At 43.9% G+C, this 22,763-nt stretch overlaps 1 protein-coding gene across 1 annotated transcript in view; it reads left to right on the forward strand.

The window, feature by feature from the left end:
* HYDIN (HYDIN axonemal central pair apparatus protein) overlaps positions 1-22,763 on the forward strand; it is a 326,576-nt gene that overhangs the window by 277,886 nt on the left and 25,927 nt on the right. Inside the window, exons 62-72 of the mRNA XM_084906677.1 lie at positions 1,063-1,165; positions 1,381-1,659; positions 3,149-3,291; positions 5,899-6,117; positions 9,662-9,822; positions 13,120-13,217; positions 14,505-14,694; positions 15,890-16,102; positions 16,571-16,709; positions 18,121-18,286; positions 22,106-22,253. Coding sequence (XP_084762803.1) covers positions 1,063-1,165; positions 1,381-1,659; positions 3,149-3,291; positions 5,899-6,117; positions 9,662-9,822; positions 13,120-13,217; positions 14,505-14,694; positions 15,890-16,102; positions 16,571-16,709; positions 18,121-18,286; positions 22,106-22,253 — 1,859 coding nt within the window. The remainder of the gene's footprint in view (positions 1-1,062; positions 1,166-1,380; positions 1,660-3,148; positions 3,292-5,898; positions 6,118-9,661; positions 9,823-13,119; positions 13,218-14,504; positions 14,695-15,889; positions 16,103-16,570; positions 16,710-18,120; positions 18,287-22,105; positions 22,254-22,763) is intronic.

A 22,763-nucleotide genomic window follows, 5' to 3' on the forward strand; every position in this document is an offset into this window, starting at 1 on the left:
ATTAGGGGTGGGAGATGTAGCATCTGTAGGGACTTCTGGTTCAGCCATTGAATTTTGTAAAATTTTATTTTACACACACACAAAAAAAGTGCTAAATTGTGTAAGGGTTATGCAAAGGACTGTAGGACTTTTGAAAATGACTTTGATCCCATCTAGGGGATCAAGGAAAATTTCACTATCAAATGACATCTGAGTGGCATTGAAGGTAACTGGGTTTTAGCTGGTGGGCATGGCAGTGAGTGAGTGTATCCAGGTAGCAAAAGAAAATGCAGTCACTCAAGAAAAAAAAGCATAAGGTACAAGCAGGAGCTAGTGAGCACCAGCTTCATGAGGGCATAGTGTACAGGTAGGAGAGCAGTGGGAGATAAACGCAGGAGGCAGAGTAAGGGGACAGTTTGTCAAGGGCTTCAGATTCTGTATATTTTGTAAACCCTACAAGATATTATTACTATTATTGTTTTTGTTGTTGTTTATACAGTTAAGACTCTTTTAGGTCTACCCACATGATTATCTCTCTCGATTTTTGTTTGATTGTTTTTGCTTTTCATTCCTGCATCTCCAACTTTACATCTGAAATCCTTTTCCTATCGACCAAAGAATACTTAAAAAAAAAAAAAAAAATATATATATATATATAATATATATATATATATATATTTTATTATTAAGAAACACCAGTCAGCTGCCTCCTGCACACTCCCTACTGGCTATGTGGCTGCAACCAAGGTACATGCCCTTGACCAGAATCAAACCTGGGACCTTGAGTGTGGCTCTTCCACAAAATACCATGGCCTGGACGAGTCTATTTGAATAAACGGCATTAGAAGTTTAGTTTAAAAAATTTGGCTCTCAAAAGAAATTTCAATTGCTGTACTGATGATATTTGGCTCTGTTAACTAATGAGTTTGCCGACCACTGGTCTAGAGTATATTTTACAACTACCTCTGTCAAGAGGTCGTGGCAAACCCATGTTGACACTACTTAGCTGGCTGATCTCACCAAAGACTCAAAATCCTCGGGCAGCCTGTCAGTGTAACACTCAATCCTGCTTTCCTTCTCCAGCTGCATGTTGACCTGCAGGACCAACTAGAAGTCTTCTCCCTGAAAGGGAGGCCCACGACCTCCTACATCTACCTCATAGAGGAAAACAATCCCCATGCGAAAGGTAAGTTGAGGAAGAGGAGCTTCTAGGGAGCAGCGGAGCCCAGTCACTGTTTCGCTGGGGCACTGGTCAGGACCCAGGGAGAGCAGGATGTCTTGTCACCAATGGCCACGCTCAGCAGTGCTCACGTCCACACTTTCCCTTGAGTCGGGGGGTCTTGATGGATGGCGTCTTCCTTTACGCGAAACCTAAAGCACTCTTCTCTCTTCCCCTTGCAGCAAAGAAAGCTCACACTGCCTCCCTGGTGGTTCTTCCTGGAGAGACAGCTGAATTTGATGTGGTTTTCCAAGCCCAACATGTTGGGAGGATGACAGGCAAAATCCACTTGTCAGTGATCAACAACCAGTACGAGGACACAGTCATCCACGTGGTGGGAGAAGGCTACGAGGATGACATCACCCTGGACAACATCCACGGGCTGGGGGCGTCCGCCAGTGGGGAGCCCCTGGACACGTCCGAGGCGATCCAGGACGGATCCATGGAAAGCTTGGTGGCAGGTGGGAGAAGCAACAGTGAGGTGTTGACGACGGCTCTTGAGTCATTTTATTTTTTATTTTTATTATTTTTTAATATATTTTTATTGATTTTTTTATTGGGTCATTTTAAATGAGAGTGAAATTTAAATAACAGGTCAGCTAGCTTCCTGGGAATTCAGGAGTGACTCTCCTCTTCGTCACTGTACGCCCTTTCCAAGCCTGGCTCCGTCACTGCATGCATTCATGTGTTCCCTCGAGGGGCATTCACGGGGCATCCCTGTACATGTGCCAGGCGCTGTGCTGAGCCCTGGAGTTGTGATGAGTAGTAAGAGTCTCTGCCCTTACGGGGCTTATCGTTTGAATTCCAATTCAAATTTAGCTAATCACCAACTTCAAACTCCAGATTGGCTAAGAACGGAAGACACGTCTCTCTGTAGTTTCCTATGTTTATATCCCTTAACTGGCTCACGTTGACATTGTCTGTTTCACCTGCACCACGGATCCTAGACCTGGGGCCGGCAAACTGCAGCTTGAGCGCCACATGCTTCAGAAAATTTACTTGATCATTGCCCTCAGAAAGCATTTGCTAAGCACCCTACGTGTGTGCCTAATTGCCACGAAGTGAGTTATATCAATACTGTCTCATAGTTTCTCTAGGAGCTTCATCATAGTCCTAGAAGGGAGCATTGCGCAATCTACATGACATGGGTAAAAATCAGCACTCCTCACCCCTGTTTGTGGCTACAGGGTGGCTTCTCTCTTCTCAGAAGTCAAGCAGGAGCTAGCAGAAAGCCCTAGTTCAGAAATCAAATTTTATACTTCTAAGAGGATTGCCAGATTTCAAAAAATCAGACTATAGAAGTCCCCATTAAATGTGAATTTCAGACCTGGCTGGAGTGGCTCAGTGGTTGAGCATCAACCTATGAAACAGGAAGTCACGGTTTGGGAGGCCTGTAGGAGGTAGCCGATCAATGACTCTCATCATTGATATTTCTGTCTCTCTCTCCCTCTCCTTTTTTCTCTGAAGTCAATACAAATATATTTTCTAAAAAATCCCCAGTAGGGAGTGTGCAAGAGGCAGTTGATCGATGTTTCTCTCTCATCGATATTTCTAACTCTCTATCCCTCTCCTTTCCTCTCTGTAAAAAATCAATAAAATATATTTTTAATTATTCTATAATTCAAATTTAATGGGACTCCTGTATTTTATCTGGCAACCCTAACCTTTAGAAGTAATGTTTCAGCAAATAAATGGAGTGGGGACACTTTTCTCTTGGAAGTCAAGGCCAAGGTGGGTGGGTGGGTGGATGAATGGATGAATGGATGGATAAGTAGATTCCCCAAGGAAGGAAAGCTTACTGCTCAGGACTCAGTTTTCCCAATAGAACAATCCAAGGAGAGAGGGGTTACATGAGGATGAGACACATTGTCTTTCCAATGCTGCCTCAGCTAGGTAGGAGCCCTTGGAGGAGGCCAGGCGACCCACATGCCTTCTGCTTCTGTTCCCTAGCTGCTCTGATGGACCACATTCAGTTCGGGGACTGCCACATTGGAAACAGCTATAACGTGAGCTTCACAATCACTAACCACAGCCAAGTGAATGCGATTCGGTTTGAATGGCCCTCTTTAGCTACAATCACCTTTTCCCCACAGGTAAGTGACAGCTACTTACTGTTTCTGGACTCCTTTAGGCCTAAGCCAACCCTATTTGATTGTTAGTCCATTCCCATGGATACAAGGGATGTGATGGACCTCATTCAGACCTAGTATTGAAGGACACACTGCGCGCGCACACACACACACACACACACACACACACACACACTGATCTAAGAACAGAGGATGAGGTCCGCCAAGACTGTTGCTAGGCTGGTGTTGAGAAATTCCATGGAAGCCTGTGTGGATGGAAACAGGTCCCAGTCTTCCTATCCCGGAGTGTACACCTGTGTCCCCCTCGTGTGTGTTCTTTGCATTAGTCCTTGAAAAAGTGGTTCGCTAAAAGATAACATGGGGGTGATAGTTTCTGTGGACAACTGAGATTTAGAAACTGTTTCAAGTTATATCTTTCTCTTAAACACCCCCAGTGCCCTTCAGCATTCTAACACCTAGCTCAGTGTGTTTTGCCTGCAATTTTCTAACCCCTCCTTTTAGCATCTCACAGTGCACATTTGGTGAGTTGCTGACCAAATCTCACCATTGACCAAGGCCTCAGACAACATGGTAGCAGACCCTAGCCTCTGGCCAGCAGGCGTTTTTCATTGATCATTGATTTCTGAGGTCCCAGGACACTGATACACACAGACATACCCACTGCCTCCTGCTCTTTTCGAGCCTCCAAGTCTTCAAACACAGAATTCTCAGGGCATAAGCTTTGAGTGCTAGCAGGAGGAAGGTCTGCTTCCTGGAGGGATGTCAATTATTAGTGAAAGTAGACAGAGATAAGCTTCTTATAGTCCACACCCCTCCACACACACACACACACACACACACACACACACACTCACACTCACGCTCCTGTTTATGCACACACATATCTGTGGCGCTGGGAAGCAAATACAAAGCTTTCTTCTCCTTTCACTTTCCAGAAGAGGCAATTTCATCAACGTGAAAGGACTGGCATATCTATACTGATAAAAGAATAATATGCTAATTAGACCAGATAGACCAGGCATCTTCCGGACATCCTTCCAGACAAAGCTGCAGCAGCTGCGAGGGCCAAGGAGGGCCAGCAGCCAGCCAGCAGTGACGGCAGCAGCAGGGTGATGGGGCGGTGCCTTCCCCTGATCAGCCAGTTGCCTCCTTCAGAGGGAGGCCAGACTGTGGCTTAGGAGGAAATAGGGATATCTAAACCATCAGTAGGACACAAATTTTCATGTACCATGATGAAAATGGTTTTGACCTCATGGACTCCTGACAAGGTCTTGGGGATCTGAAGGACCACCAGATATATGTGTGTGTGTGTGTGTGTGTGTGTGTGTGTGTGTATGTGTATGTATATGTATGTATGTAGTTTTATATATGTGATTTTTGTTTATATATGAGTTTTGGTATATATGTGAGTTGTGTATGTGTGCATTTTATGTTTGTGAAATCATAAATGATTTTTTTTTCTATAGCCCAGATTGGATTTCTCATGTATTTGCTATATTTCAGCAAATCTGAGCCTTTTTGGTCTCAGGATTCTTTTACATGCCTAAACGTTATTGAAGATACCCCCAAAGAGCTTTTGTTTATGTAGGTTATATCTATCAATATTTACCATATTAGAAATAAAAACTGAGAGTGTTTTTAAAAACTGCATTCATTTGTTAATTTTAAAATATAATAATAAACCCATCACATGGTCATATAAATATATTTTTATTTAAAAAGGTTATATTTTCCAAAATTGAAATTGTGTGAGAATAGAGGCATTATTTTACATTTTAATAAATCTCTTTAATATCTGACCTCATAGAAGACAGCTAATTCTCATATTTGCTTCTGCATTCAGCCTAATCATATGTCACATAACTGCTAGAAAACTCCATTGTATAGTCATGAGAAAATGAGAATGAAAAAGTATCATGATGAAATGGTTTTGACCTCATGGACTCCTGACAAGGTCTTGGGGATCCGAAGGACCACCAGATCACACTGTGAGAGCTGCTTATGTACTATGTACATCTGTCCATACTTTATATGGGATTAAGAAACACAGGTGGTTAAGGGTGTGGTATCCGGAGCCATACTGCCTGGGTCTGAATCCAGTTCTTCCACTACTAATAGTATGACCATGAGCAAGTCACAGTTTTTCCTTGTCTGTAAAGAAGAGGTAACAGCTATACATCTCATAGGGTTGTCGTGGGGTTTGGTGGAATTGTGTCCAGGTTTTGAATCATGCCTGAAGCAAGTAACCGTGAGATAAATATTAGCTGCTCTTGTTTTTGTTATTATATTTCTATATAAGAAGCTCTGGTATATATTTAAAATACTCTCCATATCAAGCTTGAATGATGATTTTTTTTTCTTGCCAATACTTTTGCCTCTACCCCTTCTTTTTAAAATGGCAGCATGAGGTACCCTGTTTTCCCGAAAATAAGACAGTGTCTTATATTAATTTTTTCTCCCAAAGTTGCGCTAGGTCTTATTTTCAGGGGATGTCTTATCTTTCCATGCGCTAGGTCTTATTTTCTGAGGATGTCTTATTTTCAGGGAAACATGGTAGCTAGAGTCCTCAAGATTGAATTCCCAGGTTACTAATACCAGGCTCTTCCCCAGGCTGGCCACCTCCACCCTGGGTGTGCCAAGGACGTAGTGGTGACCATGAAGTCAGACATCCCCATCAACATGAGAAAGATGGATATCAAGTGCAAGGTCTCCAAGATCATGTTTCAGCAGCCTGCGGACCAGGTGCCCGACTGGGATGACCGCATGCGCACAGTCAAGTGGGTGGACATGCCCAGAAACATGCCCAGTACTTTTAGTACAAAACGAAAAGTGAGTAGAGACTTTAGTCACAAATCTGGCCAGGCCTACTGCCCTCACCATGGCCATGTCTCACCAATTCCTTCTTTCATGGAAAAAAGAAATTGTGGCCATTCAACTTGACTTTTTATAACATATATATTTTTATTGTGTAACAGTATTACAGGTATCTCCATTTCCTCCTCCCCTTGTCCCCTTTGTAATTAAGAAAGACCCTGCCTGCACCCCCCCCCCAGGCCTTCACCGTACTATTGTCTGTGTCCATGCATATAAGTTTATAATTTATTTGGTTTATCCCTTCTCACCCCCTCCCCTCTCTGAGATATGGCAGTCTGTCCCAGGCCTGCCTCCATGCCTTGGGACTTATTTTGTTGGCCAATTTATTTTGTTCATTAGATTCCACAGATGAGTGAGATCATATGATATTTGTCTTTCTCTGACTGCCTTATTTCACTTAGCATAATAATCTCCAGGTCCATCCGTGCTGTCCCAAAAGGTGAGAGATCCTTCCTTTTTACAGCTGCATGGTATTCCATGGCCATTCCACTTGACTTTGATTTCAAAAGTGACCAACTGAACTCCCAAGCATGTCACCTGCTATCCATACTGCATGTACCACATAAACCACACGTCTGAATTGATAGAGCTTTATCTCCACAAATATCATGGCTGGTCTTTTAGTTGTTTCCTTTTTCCCTCAGGTGTCCAGAATTAATTAATTGTAGGCAAAATCTTACTTTTGGTCCATGCATGCCCCTCTTTTAATTATCCCTTGGTTGGTTCCCTTGTCTACACTAATAAAAGAGAAATATGAAAATTGAACTTACCTTTGTGATACCCACCAGCCAATCAGGAGTGGGCATGCAAATTACCCCCAACAAATATGGAGGGTTAATTTGCATATGCAGGCATGAGCGGCCAGGGGCGGTGTGGGATGATGCAGGTGTTCCACACTGCCCCAGCCATTCAGGGCCTCTGGGCAGCATGGGAAGGCAGGGCTGGAGCCGAAAGAGGCAGCTCTGGGGCCCGAACAGAAAGGCGATGACAGCAGCGAGGGAAAGGAAGGCCCATTCTTGCACGAATCTTCATACATCGGGCTTCTAGTAATAATATAAACAAAGATGAACCCACACACAGCACAGGAAGTAGAACATGGGTTCCTGTGTGGTTCTCATCCATGCTGTCCCCCAACCTCCTCCCTAGAGGAGATCGTCTCCTGAATCTTTTTGCTCATTTTCTTGAGTTTTGTCTTTTGTTTCTTTTTTAATCTATACAACTAAACATTAATTGTAGTTTTTTACTTTATTTTTTTAAAGATTCTTGCATGTGCTTATCCATATTGTGGCATGTGGCTACAGTGCCCTCATTTCACTACTATCTAAAATTCCATTATTATTTACCATCCATTCTTCTTTTGAAAACTATTTGAGGCTTTTCTAGTATGAACTGTATTTCTATGAGCATTATTATTCATGTCACATTGTATTCATTTGAAAGAGTTTATATTTCCAGAAGTGGAATTACTGAACCATAGGACATATGAATGTTCAACTTTCCAGGGTGATTTCCAGATGTTTTTCCAAAGTGCTGTACCAACTTACATTTTTACTAGCAAAGAGATCCTATCAATCTGTGATCTTTCCAACGTTTGGCATTGTGAGATTTTTTTTTATTTTTACCGTTGAAATGAATAGGAAATAGTGCTAGCCAGGTGACTGGGTTGGTTGGAGCATCATCCCATATACTAAAAGGGTTGTGGGTTCATTCCACGGTTGGGGCAGGTTCAGGAGGCAGCTGATCAATGTTTCTCTCTCTTTTTCTCCCTTCTTTCTCTTTAAAAATTCAGTAGAACATTTCTTCAGGTGAGGATTTAAAAGAAAAAAAAAAAAAAAGAAACAAATAGGAAATAGGTTCAGTTTGGGCTTTTGCATTTCCCCAGTCACTAAAGTTGAATATTTCTTCATGTGATTATTGACCATATTATAAGTTATCTCTTCTGTAAATGCCTTTTGCCCATTTTTCAACTATGATGCTTGTCCTTTGTATGTGTCATTTTATTTCTTATTAACTCTACTTTTATATTTTTGTCTGCAAACATCTTCACCAAATTTTAGCTTATCTTTTCACTATCTTTATCTTTTCATGAACAAAAATGTTCATCTCTCTCTTTATAATTATTTTGTGTCTTGTTTTTAAACCCTTTCTATAACAGTGAAGAAAATAATCACTTTGTGTGTGTGTCTTTGTGTGTGTGTGTGTCCCACCTGGATATTATGGTATGAGGCAAGGATCAAATTTTATGTTTTTCCATCTAGATAACTAATCTTGCCAAATCCTTTTTTGTCCCAGCACTTCTTTTGTGATCTGCCATGACTCCCTTGTCATCTAAGTTTCTTGTCTCTATAGTCAATTTTTCTACCCCTGTGCCAGTTTTATGCTTCTTTAATTCCTGTAGTTTCATAATCAGCCTTGATATCTGTTTAGTTATGTTGGCCCTTTTTTTTTTTTTTCAAAGTAATTTTGGAAGCCATTTTCCAAGTACAATTTACCTTTGAACAACATGGGTTTGAATTGTGTGGCTCCACTTACAGCAATATATGTAACATACTTTTTTAAAAATAAATACTGTTAATGTATTTTCTCTTCCTTGTGACTTTCTTAATAATATTTCCTTTTCACTATCTTGCTTTATTGTAAGAATACAGTGTATAATAGATATAGCAGACAAAATATGTCTTAATTGACTATTAATGTTACTAGTAAAGTCAACAGTAGGCTATTCATAGTTAAGTTTAGGGGGAGTCAAAGTTATACACAGAGTTTGGTGCCCCTAACCCCCATATTATTCAAGGGTCAACTATACTATAAAATGGAAAATTCATTGGAATTGGATTTTTCTTATAAGTCAGTTTAGGAAGAATTGATAATTTAGTAATATTATTCCATCCTTTCCATTAACAAGTTATGTCGCTCTATTTACTTAGGTCTTTAAGATTTTTTTTTACTACCATTTGGTGTCTTTAATAGTATTAGGACTCTTTAGATTTTTTTATTTGTTCTTGGGTCAATTTTATTAAATTATTTTTTAGGAGTTTGCCCTTCAACTAAGTTTTCATATATATTTCCATAAAATTATTCATAACATTTTTTACCATATGTTTAAATATGTAGGATCAATAATAATGTCCCCTTTTTTATTTCTGATATTTGTATTTTTCCTGATCCATCTCACCAAAAGCCTTTCAAATCTTTTCAAATAATTTTCGGCTCTGTTGGGCCTTTCTGTTTTAGATTTATTTTCTATTTTGTTAATATCTGTTCCTATCTTTATGATTTTCTCCCTTCTACCTTCTTTGGAGTCTGACTGTCCCCAAACTCACGTCTGTGCAGTTCTGATGCCTTCAGTAATTCATCATTTCCTTCCCATGCATGAGTCATTTTATGTTTGCCTTAATCTTTTACTCTGGAACATGACTTTCTAAGTCGGTGTTAACTTGCATTGTAGAATAGTGTGCTGTTGTTCCCCAAGGTGTCCCTGTGGCTGCTTTTGTTACAGGTGATAGAGACGGACCCTGAGCCTGCGCACTCAGTACTGGAAGAGCGCTACCGAGAGCTGATGCTGCAGGTCAGCGCCAACGTGAACTTCGCGTCCTACAACTGCCAGACGAGCGATGTGCGCTTTAAGGACACGCTAGTTTACCAGACCCGCGTGTTTCAGTGAGTCATCAAAAGCCTCCCAGCACTCAGCATTCTTTCGTCTCGTCATCCACTCAGTCTTTTTTTTTTTTTTTTTAATATATTTTATTGATTTTTTTTTTTTTTTTTACAGAGAGCAAGGGAGAGGGATAGAGAGCCAGAAACATTGATGAGAGAGAAACATTGATCAGCTGCCTCCTGCACACCCCCTACTGGGGATGTGCCTGCAACCAAGGTACATGCCCCTGACGGGAATCAAACCCGGGACCTCTCAGTCCACAGGCTGATGCTCCATCCACTCAGGCATTAATCAAACATGCGTTTCATGTCTATAACAGCATATACCAGGCGTCCCCTGTCACATGCACCAGCGTGTCTTCATGGCTCCAATGAAACACTCAGACCCACAAAGCAATTGAAGTTTACACTTGAAATCAAGATATAGGCAGGAAAACTGGCATCAGCTGCTCAGCCTCAGTGGGAAGAGTCCTTGCAGCAATCCACGCCACCATGCAGGAACTATGTGGGGCCCCGGGTGACAGCTCAGACAGTATCCACACTAGCAGGGACAGGGTCTCCATCCTTAGCTAAGATGCCCCAGGACCAACAGAAGCAACATTTCTCGTGACCGCACCATGGGTGTCGCTTCCAGGATCCCTGCAGGGGACATGCCCAGTTACAAGAGTCATTGTACTCAGAGAACCCCACAGCTATAGCTTCCCTCCGGACAATCATCATTCCTCCAGACCAGTTGCCATTTGCCAAGCGGAAGTCATTTCTACTCTAAACAACGTTGCCTAATAACACCGCTGGCATTTTTCCTTTGCTTTCCAGGGAAACTGAGCTAGAAGTTTAGATCACAGTCAGAATTGTCCTTAGAGGGGAAAGGGTTGTATTAACCCTTCACCCACACTCAGACGCAGGGATACAAGGATGCCATGGGTCCTGCTCTAAGAGTTCATAGTCTTGGGTGGGGAGCAGGGGGATAGGTGACAATAGGTGTCATGGCAGCTGCAGCATGGTGTTCTGTGTAGGCAGTAGGAGTGCCTAAGGCAGCCCTAACCAGTTTGGCTCAGTAGATAGAGCGTCAGCCTGTGGACTGAAAGGTCCCAGGTTCAATTCCAGTCAAGGGCATGTACCTTGGTTGTGGGCACATCCCCAGTAGGAGGTATGCAGAGATCGATGTTACTCTCTTAATAATGTTTCTCTCTATCCCTCTCCCTTCCTCTCTGAAAAAAAAAATCAATTTTATTTTATATTATATATATATATATATATATATATATATATATATATATAATCTTTTAATAGTGCCTAAAAGCAGACCAACATGGGACAGAGTGTCGGGGAAGGCTCCCCAAACAAAGTGGAGCCCCAGCTGAATTTTGGAGACTAAACAGGAGGTAGCCCGGTGAAGAAGTGAGAAAAAAGGGCCTTCTAAGCAGAGAGAACAACAGAGACAATAGAAAAGGGCTGAGACGTGACGAATCTTTGAGAATTACAGAAACAAAAATGAAAACCGCTGGCATTTCTACTTTGTGAACATTAGTAATTAACTCGTTCAACCATTTTGCATTTAGTGCACTCGAAGTGTCCTCTCAAGTTATTATAGCAGCAAACGGCACAAGGAAAGGAGTGGGATCTTCTGCTGGTGCCCAGTGTGCCTAAAGCAGGGATCAGCAAGCTATGCCCATGGGCCCAAGCCAGCCAGCCACCTACTTTTGTAGCTGTGTTTGTTGACACAAGGCCATGCCCATTCGTTTCTGCATCGTCCAGTGGCTGTGTTTGCACAATAGCAGAGTGAGGGATGGCTGCAGAGACCTCCTGCATGCAAAGCCCAAAAATTCTTACTCTCTGGCCCTTCACCTAAACCCAGAATTCTTTTTGTGAAGACTACTCTGTGCCACTGAGATTCCTCCACTTTATGAAAACTTCCTTCAGGCTGAAGGCCACTACTCACGCATTCAAAACATGAATATAAGCCCCTGAAGTCAAAGCACTTGACGTCAGACATACCTGCTGGTCTACCTGGATGGGATAATGGAGATCTAATCCCTAAACCCATCCTAGACCTCCTCCCCTAAAGCCAGGAGAGTATGATGTTTCTTTCTCTTACACAATCATTTTCTTTCTTTTTTTTTTTAAATCTTCACTCAAGGATATTTTTTTTCCCATTGATTTTTAGAAAGAGTGGAGGGGAGGAGAGAGAGAGAGAGAGAGAGAAAGAAACATTGATGTGGGAGACACATCAATTGGTTGCCTCCCTCATGCGCCAAGGGGCTGGGCGAGGGGAACCAAGCCTACAACTGAGATATATGCCCTGGACCCAGAATCAAACCTGAGACCCTTCAGTCTGTGGGCTGATGCTCTAACCATTGAGCAAAACCAGCCAGGGCCACAATCATGTTCTTGTATCAAGACCTCATCCTCCTGCGGTCACTGTCAATAATCAAGTTTCATAGTGGTTCCAGAAAAAAAGCTTCTCTCTCCCACTTCTGGTCTTAGAGTAGGGAAACTTGAGGCAAGAAGAAGCTCCACTGGTTCAGAATTTGAGACAAATATCTCAGCCAGTGAAAGCATCTCAGGAAGGCGTCGGGTGGCTTCTGAGGACAGAGGCATTGTTTCTGGCGGGAAGTGATTCAGGAAGGGAAGGGGCTGTGGGTTTTGCACCCCAGGAAGTGAAAATAGACTATGTCAGGTGAAATCGACTTCTGTTTCGTCTCTCCTGGGAATTTTTCAGGGTTACCATGACGCATGCTGAGAGCTCACTGCGTAAAGTGCCAGTGGTACGCAGGATGACTTTAAGGGCTAACCGTGGATATTTTCACTTTCAATGGCTATGCATATATTTTGTGTTTTGGGAAGGAAATGCAATTGGTACATCAAATGCATGATTTCAGATGAAACTGCTTCAAACCTGTCTTTTGAAGAAATATTTTAGAAGCAAAGTGGCTTGCCAGGACCGGTTTGGCTCAGTGGATAGAGCGTCGGTTTGGGGACTGAAGGGTCCCTGGTTCGATTCCGGTCAAGGGCATGTACCTTAGTTGCGGGCATATCCCCAGTAGGGGGTGTGCAGGAGGCAGCTGATCGATGACTCTCTTTCATCGATGTTTCTAACTCTCTATCTCTCTCCCTTCCTCTCTGTACAAAAATCAATAAAATATATTAAAAAAAAAAAAAAAAAAAAAAAAAAAAAGAAGAAGAAGCAAAGCGGCTTGACCTAAAGGGAAAAGTAGCAAGTGTAGATGACGGGTTTGCCGACAAGACACAAATCATGTGCAGCACATTTCTCAAACGCGTTCCCCCATCTGTGTGCAGGTTGGAGCTGGTCAATACAGGAGGTGTGCAGCTGGAATTCAGCTGGATCGTGGAAGAGATGGGGAAGGCCGTCAGCTTTGCAATGCCAGATAACCAGGGTAAATGCGATGGCAGGAAAAACCCAGGGTGTGCGCCGAGTCCCCAGTTAGTAGAAGAGCCTTGCTCCCTCGGCCCTCCCGAGGAGCTACGGGGAAGCAGAGCCGAGGCCTCCTGGTGTCTGTGGAGCCAATGGGGCCTGGGAAACTCAAGAGCTGACCTCTGCCCTCCCGGGGCCTGGACCCTGCCCACCCCCACCCCTCACAAGGTCAGCATCCCAGCTCAGATCCCTAGGAATTTTTTCTTTTTTTATTTATTTTTTAATATATTTTATTGATTTTTTTTACAGAGAGGAGGAGAGAGAGATAGAGAGCTAGAAACATCGATGAGAAACATCGACCAGCTGCCTCTTGCACACCCCCCACCAGGGATGTGCCCGCAGCCAATGTACATGCCCTTGACCGGAATCGAACCTGGGACCTTTCAGTCCGCAGACCGACGCTCTACCACTGAGCCAAACCGGTTTCGGCAATTTTTTCTTTTTTTAGATCTTAACCTTTTAGGAGATTACAGACCCTAGGAGACAATGGTGAAAGCTAAGAGCTGTCTCCCTAGGAAATCACATACCTTGCCCAACTTGCAGCTGATGCGCGTGAAGCACTTTAAAAAGGGACCCAGCCAAAACCGGTTTGGCTCAGTGGATAGAGCGTCGGCCTATGGACTGGAAGGTCCCAGGTTCGATTCCGGTCAAGGGCATGTACCTTGGTTGCGGGCACATCCCCAGTAGGGGGTGTGTAGGAGGCAGCTGATCGATGTTTCTCTCTCATCATCAATGTTTCTAACTCTCTATCCCTGTCCCTTCCTCTCTGTAAAAAAAATCAATAAAATATATATATATATATATATATATATATATATATATATATATATATATATATATTAAAAGCACTTGGCAGGAGAATATCCATTATTCCTGCTTCGATGTTGCGACCTTCCGAGTGGGCCCTTTCCCGTGGGAACTCCTACTTTAAAGCAGTGATTCTCCAAAAACTGTGTTCACTGCCCATTCTTTTTTGAGGCACAAGACCCACAGTTATCTACTTGACCCACTCCCTTGGACCAAAAGGAAACAGATTTAAAAACTTGATGGAATTAATGACAATATTTTTTTTTTTTCACGAGTCACCTTGTGAGAGCTAGGAGTCAATTCCTTACCCCTGGAGCCTAACGTTCACTATATCTGCTAGAAGACCCCACAGAGGGGCCCTGAGGACCCGTGAGTGGGATGCCCTCTCCTTGTCCTCCCACTGCACACGCAGAATGTCCCTGGCTCCCTGTCTGTCCCCAAGGTTCGCCAAAGGATCTGCTCAGCCAGGGCAGCACCATGGACAGCGCCACGGAACCCTGGACTGAACCTCCCTCGCTGTCCTTCTCTGTGGATCCCGTCTCCGGCGTGGTGCCCGTGGGGAAGTCTCAGAAGATCAAAGTGAAATTCTCCCCGTTGGAGGTTGGAGACTTCGAGAGCACCATTTCCTGCCAGTAAGGAGATGTGCTCCCCAGACAGAGCTCTGCCCCTCCCGTCCCTCTTCTCCGTCACCTCTTCCACCCATTCTTCCCAACCGGGGAGCCTCCACAGCCCCAACTTGCCACACATCACCTTGGAAACATTCAAAGGCGCCCGCTTTTGGAGAACAAGGAGAATGGAGTCTTTTGTGTGGCTCAGCAACCCTCTCTAGACCTTTCTTCTTCTGCCCCACTTCTCTCTTCCTGGCCCCAGACAAGAGTCTACTGGGCAACAACATAGTTGGCAGCCAGGTGGGCTCCAGTCCTGGGACAAGCAGGAACCTATGAAGGCTTTCTTGTACCTTTACTGATACCGGGTTTCCCTAACTATAAAATGCAAATAACAATAACACCTTGCAGAGTTCCAGTTAAGACTGAATAAGGTAACTCACCGAAGCTTAGCACAGGGCCTGGCACACAGTAAGCACAACAAGCATCAGGTGGTGGGGACTGTGGAGGGAGGTTGCAGACCTGGTGCATGGTAAGCAAGGAAGAGATGGGGTCCAGACCCAGGTAGAGACAATCAGTCCAATAGCACCTGGCCATGGAAGTCCCTGATGTGGTACCCACTCCCAAGGAAGCTCCATGGAGAAACTACTACAGAAGGATCCCGTGAACCATGGCTGAGTGTGGCAGGGACCAAGGGGAGCCATAAGAGCCTCCTGCAATCACACTGCAGGGACCCTCCTGCACCTGGGCCACCTCCACTTGGATCTGGGGCTGAAAGTCTGTTCACATCCAGTTCACTTTCTCCGAGGAGCTCGGGGTACTTTTTTAGGATCTCGGCATCACACTCTGTATCCCACAAATGCCTCTGAGAGGGCCAGAGGGTAAGCCTCTATGCTCATTTTACAGCAGGGAGATTTTCTCAACCCTGGTGTGGGAAGTACCTAAGTAACACACTATGTACACAGAAGAGACCAGAATTCGAGTACCTCATACTCAGCCTATTCATGCATTCATCCACGCAACCACTAGTTAATGGACACCTACTATGTAGCGTGCACTGGTCAAGACACTGAGGTTATGTTGTTGACCAAGATAGACCCAGCCTCTGTGCTCATGGAGCTCATAGTTTAGTAGATGTAATATTCATTTCCAACCATCTAAGAAAGCAACAATTGGCTAAAACTAAAAAAATTAATAAAAATAACTATATCCTCCCTCTCAGGATTCCCAATCTAGCACCCGGAGTGCAAGGCCCGGTCCTAACAGCTAAAGGGCGGAGCTTCTTGCCTATCTGCCACTTTGAACTGAAAGAGTCAGACTACATCACTGGTCATCGGCGCAACCCGGATCTCCGAGGGCCTGGCGGTGGGCCGCTGGACCCAAACACGCGGGTGATCGAGTTCACCTGTGTGGGCATAGGAGGGAAGAATCTCCGGTGAGTTGCCTCTAGCTTGCATCAGTCGTGTTCCTATCAGTCCATCCTTCTAAAGAACTCAGAGGTAGAATTCAGAGAATCGAGCTGGATGGGTTCCTAGAAGCAGCTTGATATGCTGGGGTCTGGCTTGAGAGAGCTGCTACGGTAAGAACGCTGAATTCCATTTCCTTCGTTTTGACACCAGGACGGGTTTCAAAGGCATAAAATCCCTAACCACCACCTTGACCACAGAGGATCTCTGGGACAGAAGGGCCCTCGGCACCATTATTACTCCAAAGTCCGGAGCTCCATACATTGAACCACCACATGATATGTGGTTCTCATTTCTACAGTAAAAAAAAAAAAAGTATCTGCAACACTCAGTCCACATAGAGGGACCGAGCCAGGGCAGTTGGGTCCTGAGAAAGTTTCTCTTCATCCTCAACCCTCCCTCTCACTCTCTGCTGTCAATTCTTCCCCCTCGGCCAGGTCGTTTACAATCCTGAACCCGACCACTAGCATCTACTGCTTCCGCTGGGTCTCTGAAGAACCGGAAAGTCTCCAGAACCCTTCAGCCTTCACCTGCCTTACAGAGAAGGGCTGCATCCAACCTGAAAAGAAAGCCGAGGTGTGTGTGTGTGTGTGTGAATGAGGACCACTCGACCCAGGGCTTCCATCATTCTCTCTCTGAGTAACAAGCGTGCTTTAGACCAGAGATAAGAGTGAAGGAGGGCAGCCTAAGGGTGCATCCATCCACAAGTGTTTTTATAGGTTAGGCAGTTCTCATGGACAAGACAGACATGAGTACACTTGGTTGGCCATGGAGAAGCTGATCTTTAGTATTTAGAGTTTTAAAAGGGGAGATTATGAAAGCAGGCCAGGGAAGCTGAAAAGGCCTGGACACTGTAGGACAAAGTTATTTTTGTCCAAGGGGCAGAGAGCGGCGAAAGGACACAGATGTGTTTCCACTTGGTCAGGACAAAAGTCAAAGCAGAACATTGGAGTCATGTCCCATGTCTCAGTCGTACTGTTTCCATGGTGACATAGGTTAGGGGGTCCAGCTGGAAGAAACATGGGCTCACTGGTCAAAATAGACCTGCGGGTCCCATGTTCTGTAAGTCCTACAGGGAATCTTAGAGGCAGAAACAAATCTGAGAAACAGAAATGATGGATTCAGATGCCTCCAGGAAGGTCATACGAATTAATGGTGTAAGCCAAGGGGACCTTGGCAGGGAGTGTGAGCAGAGCTGGCTGGCCACAGTGCTTCTCCAGCATATCACCACCACACAGACAAGTGGGCCCAGGATTGCCAACTTTCCCAGACTTCTCGGGAAAAGTCAAAATTCCAAATTCCCATCCTAATCTCTCTATTTGTGCATGTCATCCAATATGGCAGCCTACCCAGCAGAAGCTACGGATGGCGTAGGAGTGTCGAACTCAATCAGAGAAGGGGCCAAAATCTAAAATCCAGCCTAAATCGCGGGCCGAATGGTTTACTGAACAGTCATAAACTGACAATGTCATAAACTGACAGCGGAGTGCAGTGATGACAGCGCGGTGCGGGCCACATTGCAAGGCCTGGCGGGCTGGATTTGGCCCGCGGGCCTTGTGTTTGACACATGTGGCGTAGACCCTCTTAGAAAGACCTATGGGCAAGCAGGGCAAGCAGACAGTACAGCCAGACTTGCATGCCCTTCAGAGAGGGTAGAAAGGTAGTGGTGACCTGGTATCACCAGCCATCAGAACCCCAGTGCCCACAAGCCTCTAAGGCACATGTGTCAAACACAAGGCCCGCGGGCCAAATCCAGCCCGCCAGGCCTTGCAATGTGGCCCGCACCGCGCTGTCATCACTGCACTCCGCTGTCAGTTTATGACATTGTCAGTTTATGACTGTTCAGTAAACCATTCGGCCCGCGATTTAGGCTGGATTTTAGATTTTGGCCCCTTCTCTGATTGAGTTCGACACCCCTACTCTAAGGGCACGTGGGGTAAGTAAACAGTAGTGCCTCTTACCACTGCGTTCCAAACTGTCTTCTCAGATTATCTTCCAGTTCATGCCTTTGCATCTGAGAATCACAGAAGCATTCTGGACCTTCTCAGTCCCCGAACACAACATCACAGTCCCTTTCCTGCTAGTGGGCAAAGCCTCTGACCCTCTGGTCAATCTGGACAAGTCCCACATCAACTTCTGCTGTCTCCTCATCGGTAAGGCTGCCCTGGTGGTTCACATTCCGAGTTGGCGTGAAATAGGGGCGGGAAGTGGGACCAACCCAGGCGTGTGCTCCAGGAGCAGCCAGGGGTGGGGACTTCCCCTGGCGCCTTCCAGAAGCATGCCTGAGGGCCTTTTCTGCTGTTCACAAAGCCACAAAAGATTTCCCTCTCAATCCAGTTTCCACCAAGGATATTCTAAACCCATGCACTCGCAACCAGCGGAAATTTGGGAGCATGGCTGCAGATCCTCCCCGGAAGATTCCTTTAGGGCCTGCACTGACTGTCTTCATTTCCAGAGTCTCATGTCAGCCCCAGATTATGGGCTGTATTTGTTTGCTTCTTGGTGGGTGCCACAGTGGTCAGATTTCTCTGCCATCCTTTCATGCATGTATTTGGTCCAACAAATATTATCGAGCCCCTTGTATGACCTAGGCACTCTTCTGGGGATACAGCCACAGTTCCTACCCTCATGATGATTATATTCTAAGGACAGGATGCAAACTACCAAAAATAAGAAAGCAAGATATATAGCATGTCAGATGCTGATAAAAGAGAATAAAGCAGACTAGAGAGAATGACGAATGCTACCATGTTTCCCCGAAAATAAGACATCCTCCGAAAATAAGACCTACTTACAGGTTTCCTTCTGAGTGAAATATAAGGCATTCCCCTGAAAATAAGGCCCCCCATAGGCTAAACATGAGAGATTTGGTCCACTGATTCTGAAAGAAATGGATTCACAAGAAATTCACCAGGAAATTCAGGAATTGGATTGTTTTGATGATGTTTCAGAAGAGGATGACATGATTGTCATTGAATAAATGAGTAAATTCTTGATACTGTAGGATTCACAGTTTGTCTGGTTTGTGTTGATTTATTACCTGTATACCGTACTACCGTACCGTATACAGGTAATAAATTTCCTTTATTTTCACTTAACAATAAATGTGTACCATATTCTTCTTCATGGAAAAATAAGACATCCCCTAGTGCATCTTTGGGGAGCAAAAATTAATATAAGACACTGTCTTATTTTCGGGGAAACAGGGTACTTGGCAGTGGGAAGGTGATATTTGAGCAAATAAAGGAACTGATAACTAGGTCCCTTATAACTCTATGAGTCTATCACATGGAGGCGTTTTGTGTGTGTGTGTGTGTGTGTGTGTGTGTGTGTGTGTGTGTGTGTAAAATACAACTAAAGCCAGAGGATTTTTTAGTAATTTGATTTTTTATTATAAAAGCTAATTAATGTAGTGTAGTAGAAGGAAAAGCTTAATAATCTCTCCCCACCCATCCTACCTCATCCTTCCCTTTCCATCAAAGAAAACCAATGCTAATAATTTGATATGTACTATTTGCATGCATCTTTCATACTGATATATATAAGTTGACAGGAGAAAATTGTGGTGATTAGTAAGGTTTTCGAAAATAAATGAGCAATGTATCATAATAATAATAACGGCAAGACAAACATAAATTAATCTAGGAATTCAAGGCTGGTGCATTTCAATATAATCATTACATTAACCATTTAAAGAACAACCATGTGATTATATTAATACATACTGAAAAGTCATTGCTAAAACTCAGCAGACATTCTCAACAAAAACTCTAATAGAAAAAGAGGAATGGAGGAAAATACTTGAATAAAGAAGGTTAACTAAAATCAAGAGGCAAATGTTATCTATGTAAATAAAAGGCTATGTCCTCCAACTGGTAGCTATGACACGCACTGACCACCAGGGGTCAGACACTCAACACAGAAGCTGCTGTGACACGCACTGGCCATTTAAAAATAAATGGCACTACAGACCTGGCACCAACAAACCAACACTCAGCTTCTCCCAAGTGGGACACAGGCCCTGCCACCACCTTGGAGCAACATCCTACCAAATCACAGCCAACACTGCCAAGACCCACAAAATGCGGCACACAACCCAGCCCAATTCTGAAACAGTCATTGTGGGCGCTGGGTAATGACGTCATGTAGCAAAGTCCGGCTTCCTCTCCCTAGCAACTAGCATCCTTAGAGTTTCTTCAGCCCAGGGACCCGACTTGCTTTATAGCCAGATGCAAACATTTTAGACTTTAAGCAAATGTCTGTGAAGCGTTTCCTGTGCCTCATCTCATTTGATCCTCACAGAATTCCTGGAGTAGGTAGATAAGAGACTCAGTGGAATCCTATTTTCTTTTCATTAGCAAGACAAGCATATCAATATTAAAATATTTCTTCTAATTAATTTCCTTTCAATGTGCATAAATCTGTGCACTGGGTCATTAGTCAAGTAACAAACCACTAAAAGCACATCAGTTAAAATCAGGAATTAGGCAAGACTGCTCATTATCATTGAACATTTTTTAAAATATTTGTTTATGATTTTAGAGAGGAAGGGAGAGGGAGTGAGAGATACATTAATGCTGAGGAAGACTCATAGATCGGCTGCCTCCTGTACATGCCCTACTGGGGATTGAGCCTGCAACCTGAGCATGTACCCTTGGCCAGAATCAAACCTGGAACCCTTCAGTCCACAGGCCGATGCTCTATCCTCTGAGCCAAACTGGCTAGGGCTTGTTGAACATGTTTTAGTGACTTTAGCAAATACAGTAAAACAAGAAAATTAAACAATTGGCATAAACATTGAGGGGAAAATGAGACAACACTATATCATACTGCTATGGCTGATTACTTCAGACATAGAAAATGTCAAGAGGCTCTAGAGAAAAGCAACACAAATACAAAAAGAACAAGATAATTTTTAGTAAGTGGCTAGATGCAGGACAAGTATACAAAAATCAATAGCATCTCTTTCTTTTGATAGTAAGCACTTAGATACAAACAAAAAACTCTATTTAGTGTTGACCAAACCTATATAACATCTAAGGATCAACATAACAAGGAAAGCACAGGACCTGTATGAAGAAAACTATAGAAATCTTATTAAAATGCCCCCAACCAAGATCTGAATAGTTGTCAGTTCTCCAAAAAAATAAATGCAAATTTAATCAAGTTTCTATTAGAATCTCAGCTAGGGTTGCCAGATAAAATACAAACACAGAGTTACATTTGAATTTCAGGTAACAGTGAATGATTTTTGAATCCGTATGTCAGCATAAGTATGTCCCATGCAACATTTGAGACATACTAAAAAAAAAAAATTAAAAAAAAAATGTTCCTTCATCTGGTAACCTTAATCCCAAAGGATTACCGGGGTGGGGTGGGGGGGGGAGAGAAGTGGATAAAATGATTGGAAAGTTTATGTGGAAAAATAAATTCTCTACAATAGTCAAGGAAAGAAAGAAAAAGCAAAATAGTAACAGCAATGCCATTAGTTAGGGCCCTGTCAAGACTCATGACATGCAGGAGATCTTATTTAAAGTGTTCAATGCAGGGGGCCTTCCTGCTTTACAAAGGCATGGGCAGAGTTAAGGGGCCTATCAGGGAAGGGGAAGCTCCATTAGCAAAAGAAGGAAGCCATTGGGTCTGAAGGAGCAAGAAGGGAAAACAGTGTCGCCAGGATCCCTGGGACTGGCGAGAGGTACCATCTAGCAGGAGCAGGCGACTGATGGGTCAAGATCTAGAGTAAGAGCTGGACTCCTTCCAGGGGAGGAAGGTCACTTGTAGAGCAAAAGGAAGAAAGAGGTAGTCACAGGCTGAGGAGCCGGGAAGAGGAAAGGAAAGAAGTTGGAGAATCTCTTGGAAGGAGACTTCCTCTTGCCCGTCCAGCAGTATCTGCTGAGACACTGCAGGATCAGGCAGGTGGCTGCTCCCACCAATGTCCAGGCTGCTCCTGAGAACTGATGTTTCCTCCTCAGGCCGAGAAGCCAGGGAGACCGTGCACATCATCAACAGGGAGGAGCAAGGGTTCAATTTTGCCTTCCTGGACAGCTCCCGGTATTCTGAAGGTTTCATCGAAAACCTGGTCGTATGTCCCATGGAAGGCTGGCTCCCGCCGATGTCCAGGTAAAGAAATAGGAAGGCCCCAAGACCTCAACCCCCCAACATGGCCCGAGTCCCAGGCCTGGCAGCCAAGAGAACCCTTTATATATTAACAATTCCTACGTATTCTGTATTACTCGTATTCCTGATGAATTGTGTAGTGTTGAGGATTTTAAACCCTTGTTTTCAGTATTTTCTCATATATATTCTTTTCCTTGCTATCTACTATATTTGTGAATCCATAAAGCAATGTCCTGCCTTGCCTGGAAAATCTTCAAAATTCATTGAGCATTGATCTATGAACCAAGAGGTCACGATTCCAATCCTGGTCAGGGCACATGCCCAGGTGGTGGGGCATGCAGGGGATAAGCTGATCAATGATTCTCTCGCATCACTGATGTTTCTATCTCCCTCTTTCCCCCTCCCTTCCTCTCTGAAATCAATAAAAATACGTTTTTTTAAAAAAAATTCATCATAATTTGGAGTTATAATACCTTTTCCTCACAGTGTATCTGCTCACCTATTGGACTCATG

The sequence above is a fragment of the Pipistrellus hanaki genome (assembly GCF_964339955.1).
Source record: "Pipistrellus hanaki genome assembly, chromosome: 15".
NCBI classification, from domain to species: domain Eukaryota; kingdom Metazoa; phylum Chordata; class Mammalia; order Chiroptera; family Vespertilionidae; genus Pipistrellus; species Pipistrellus hanaki.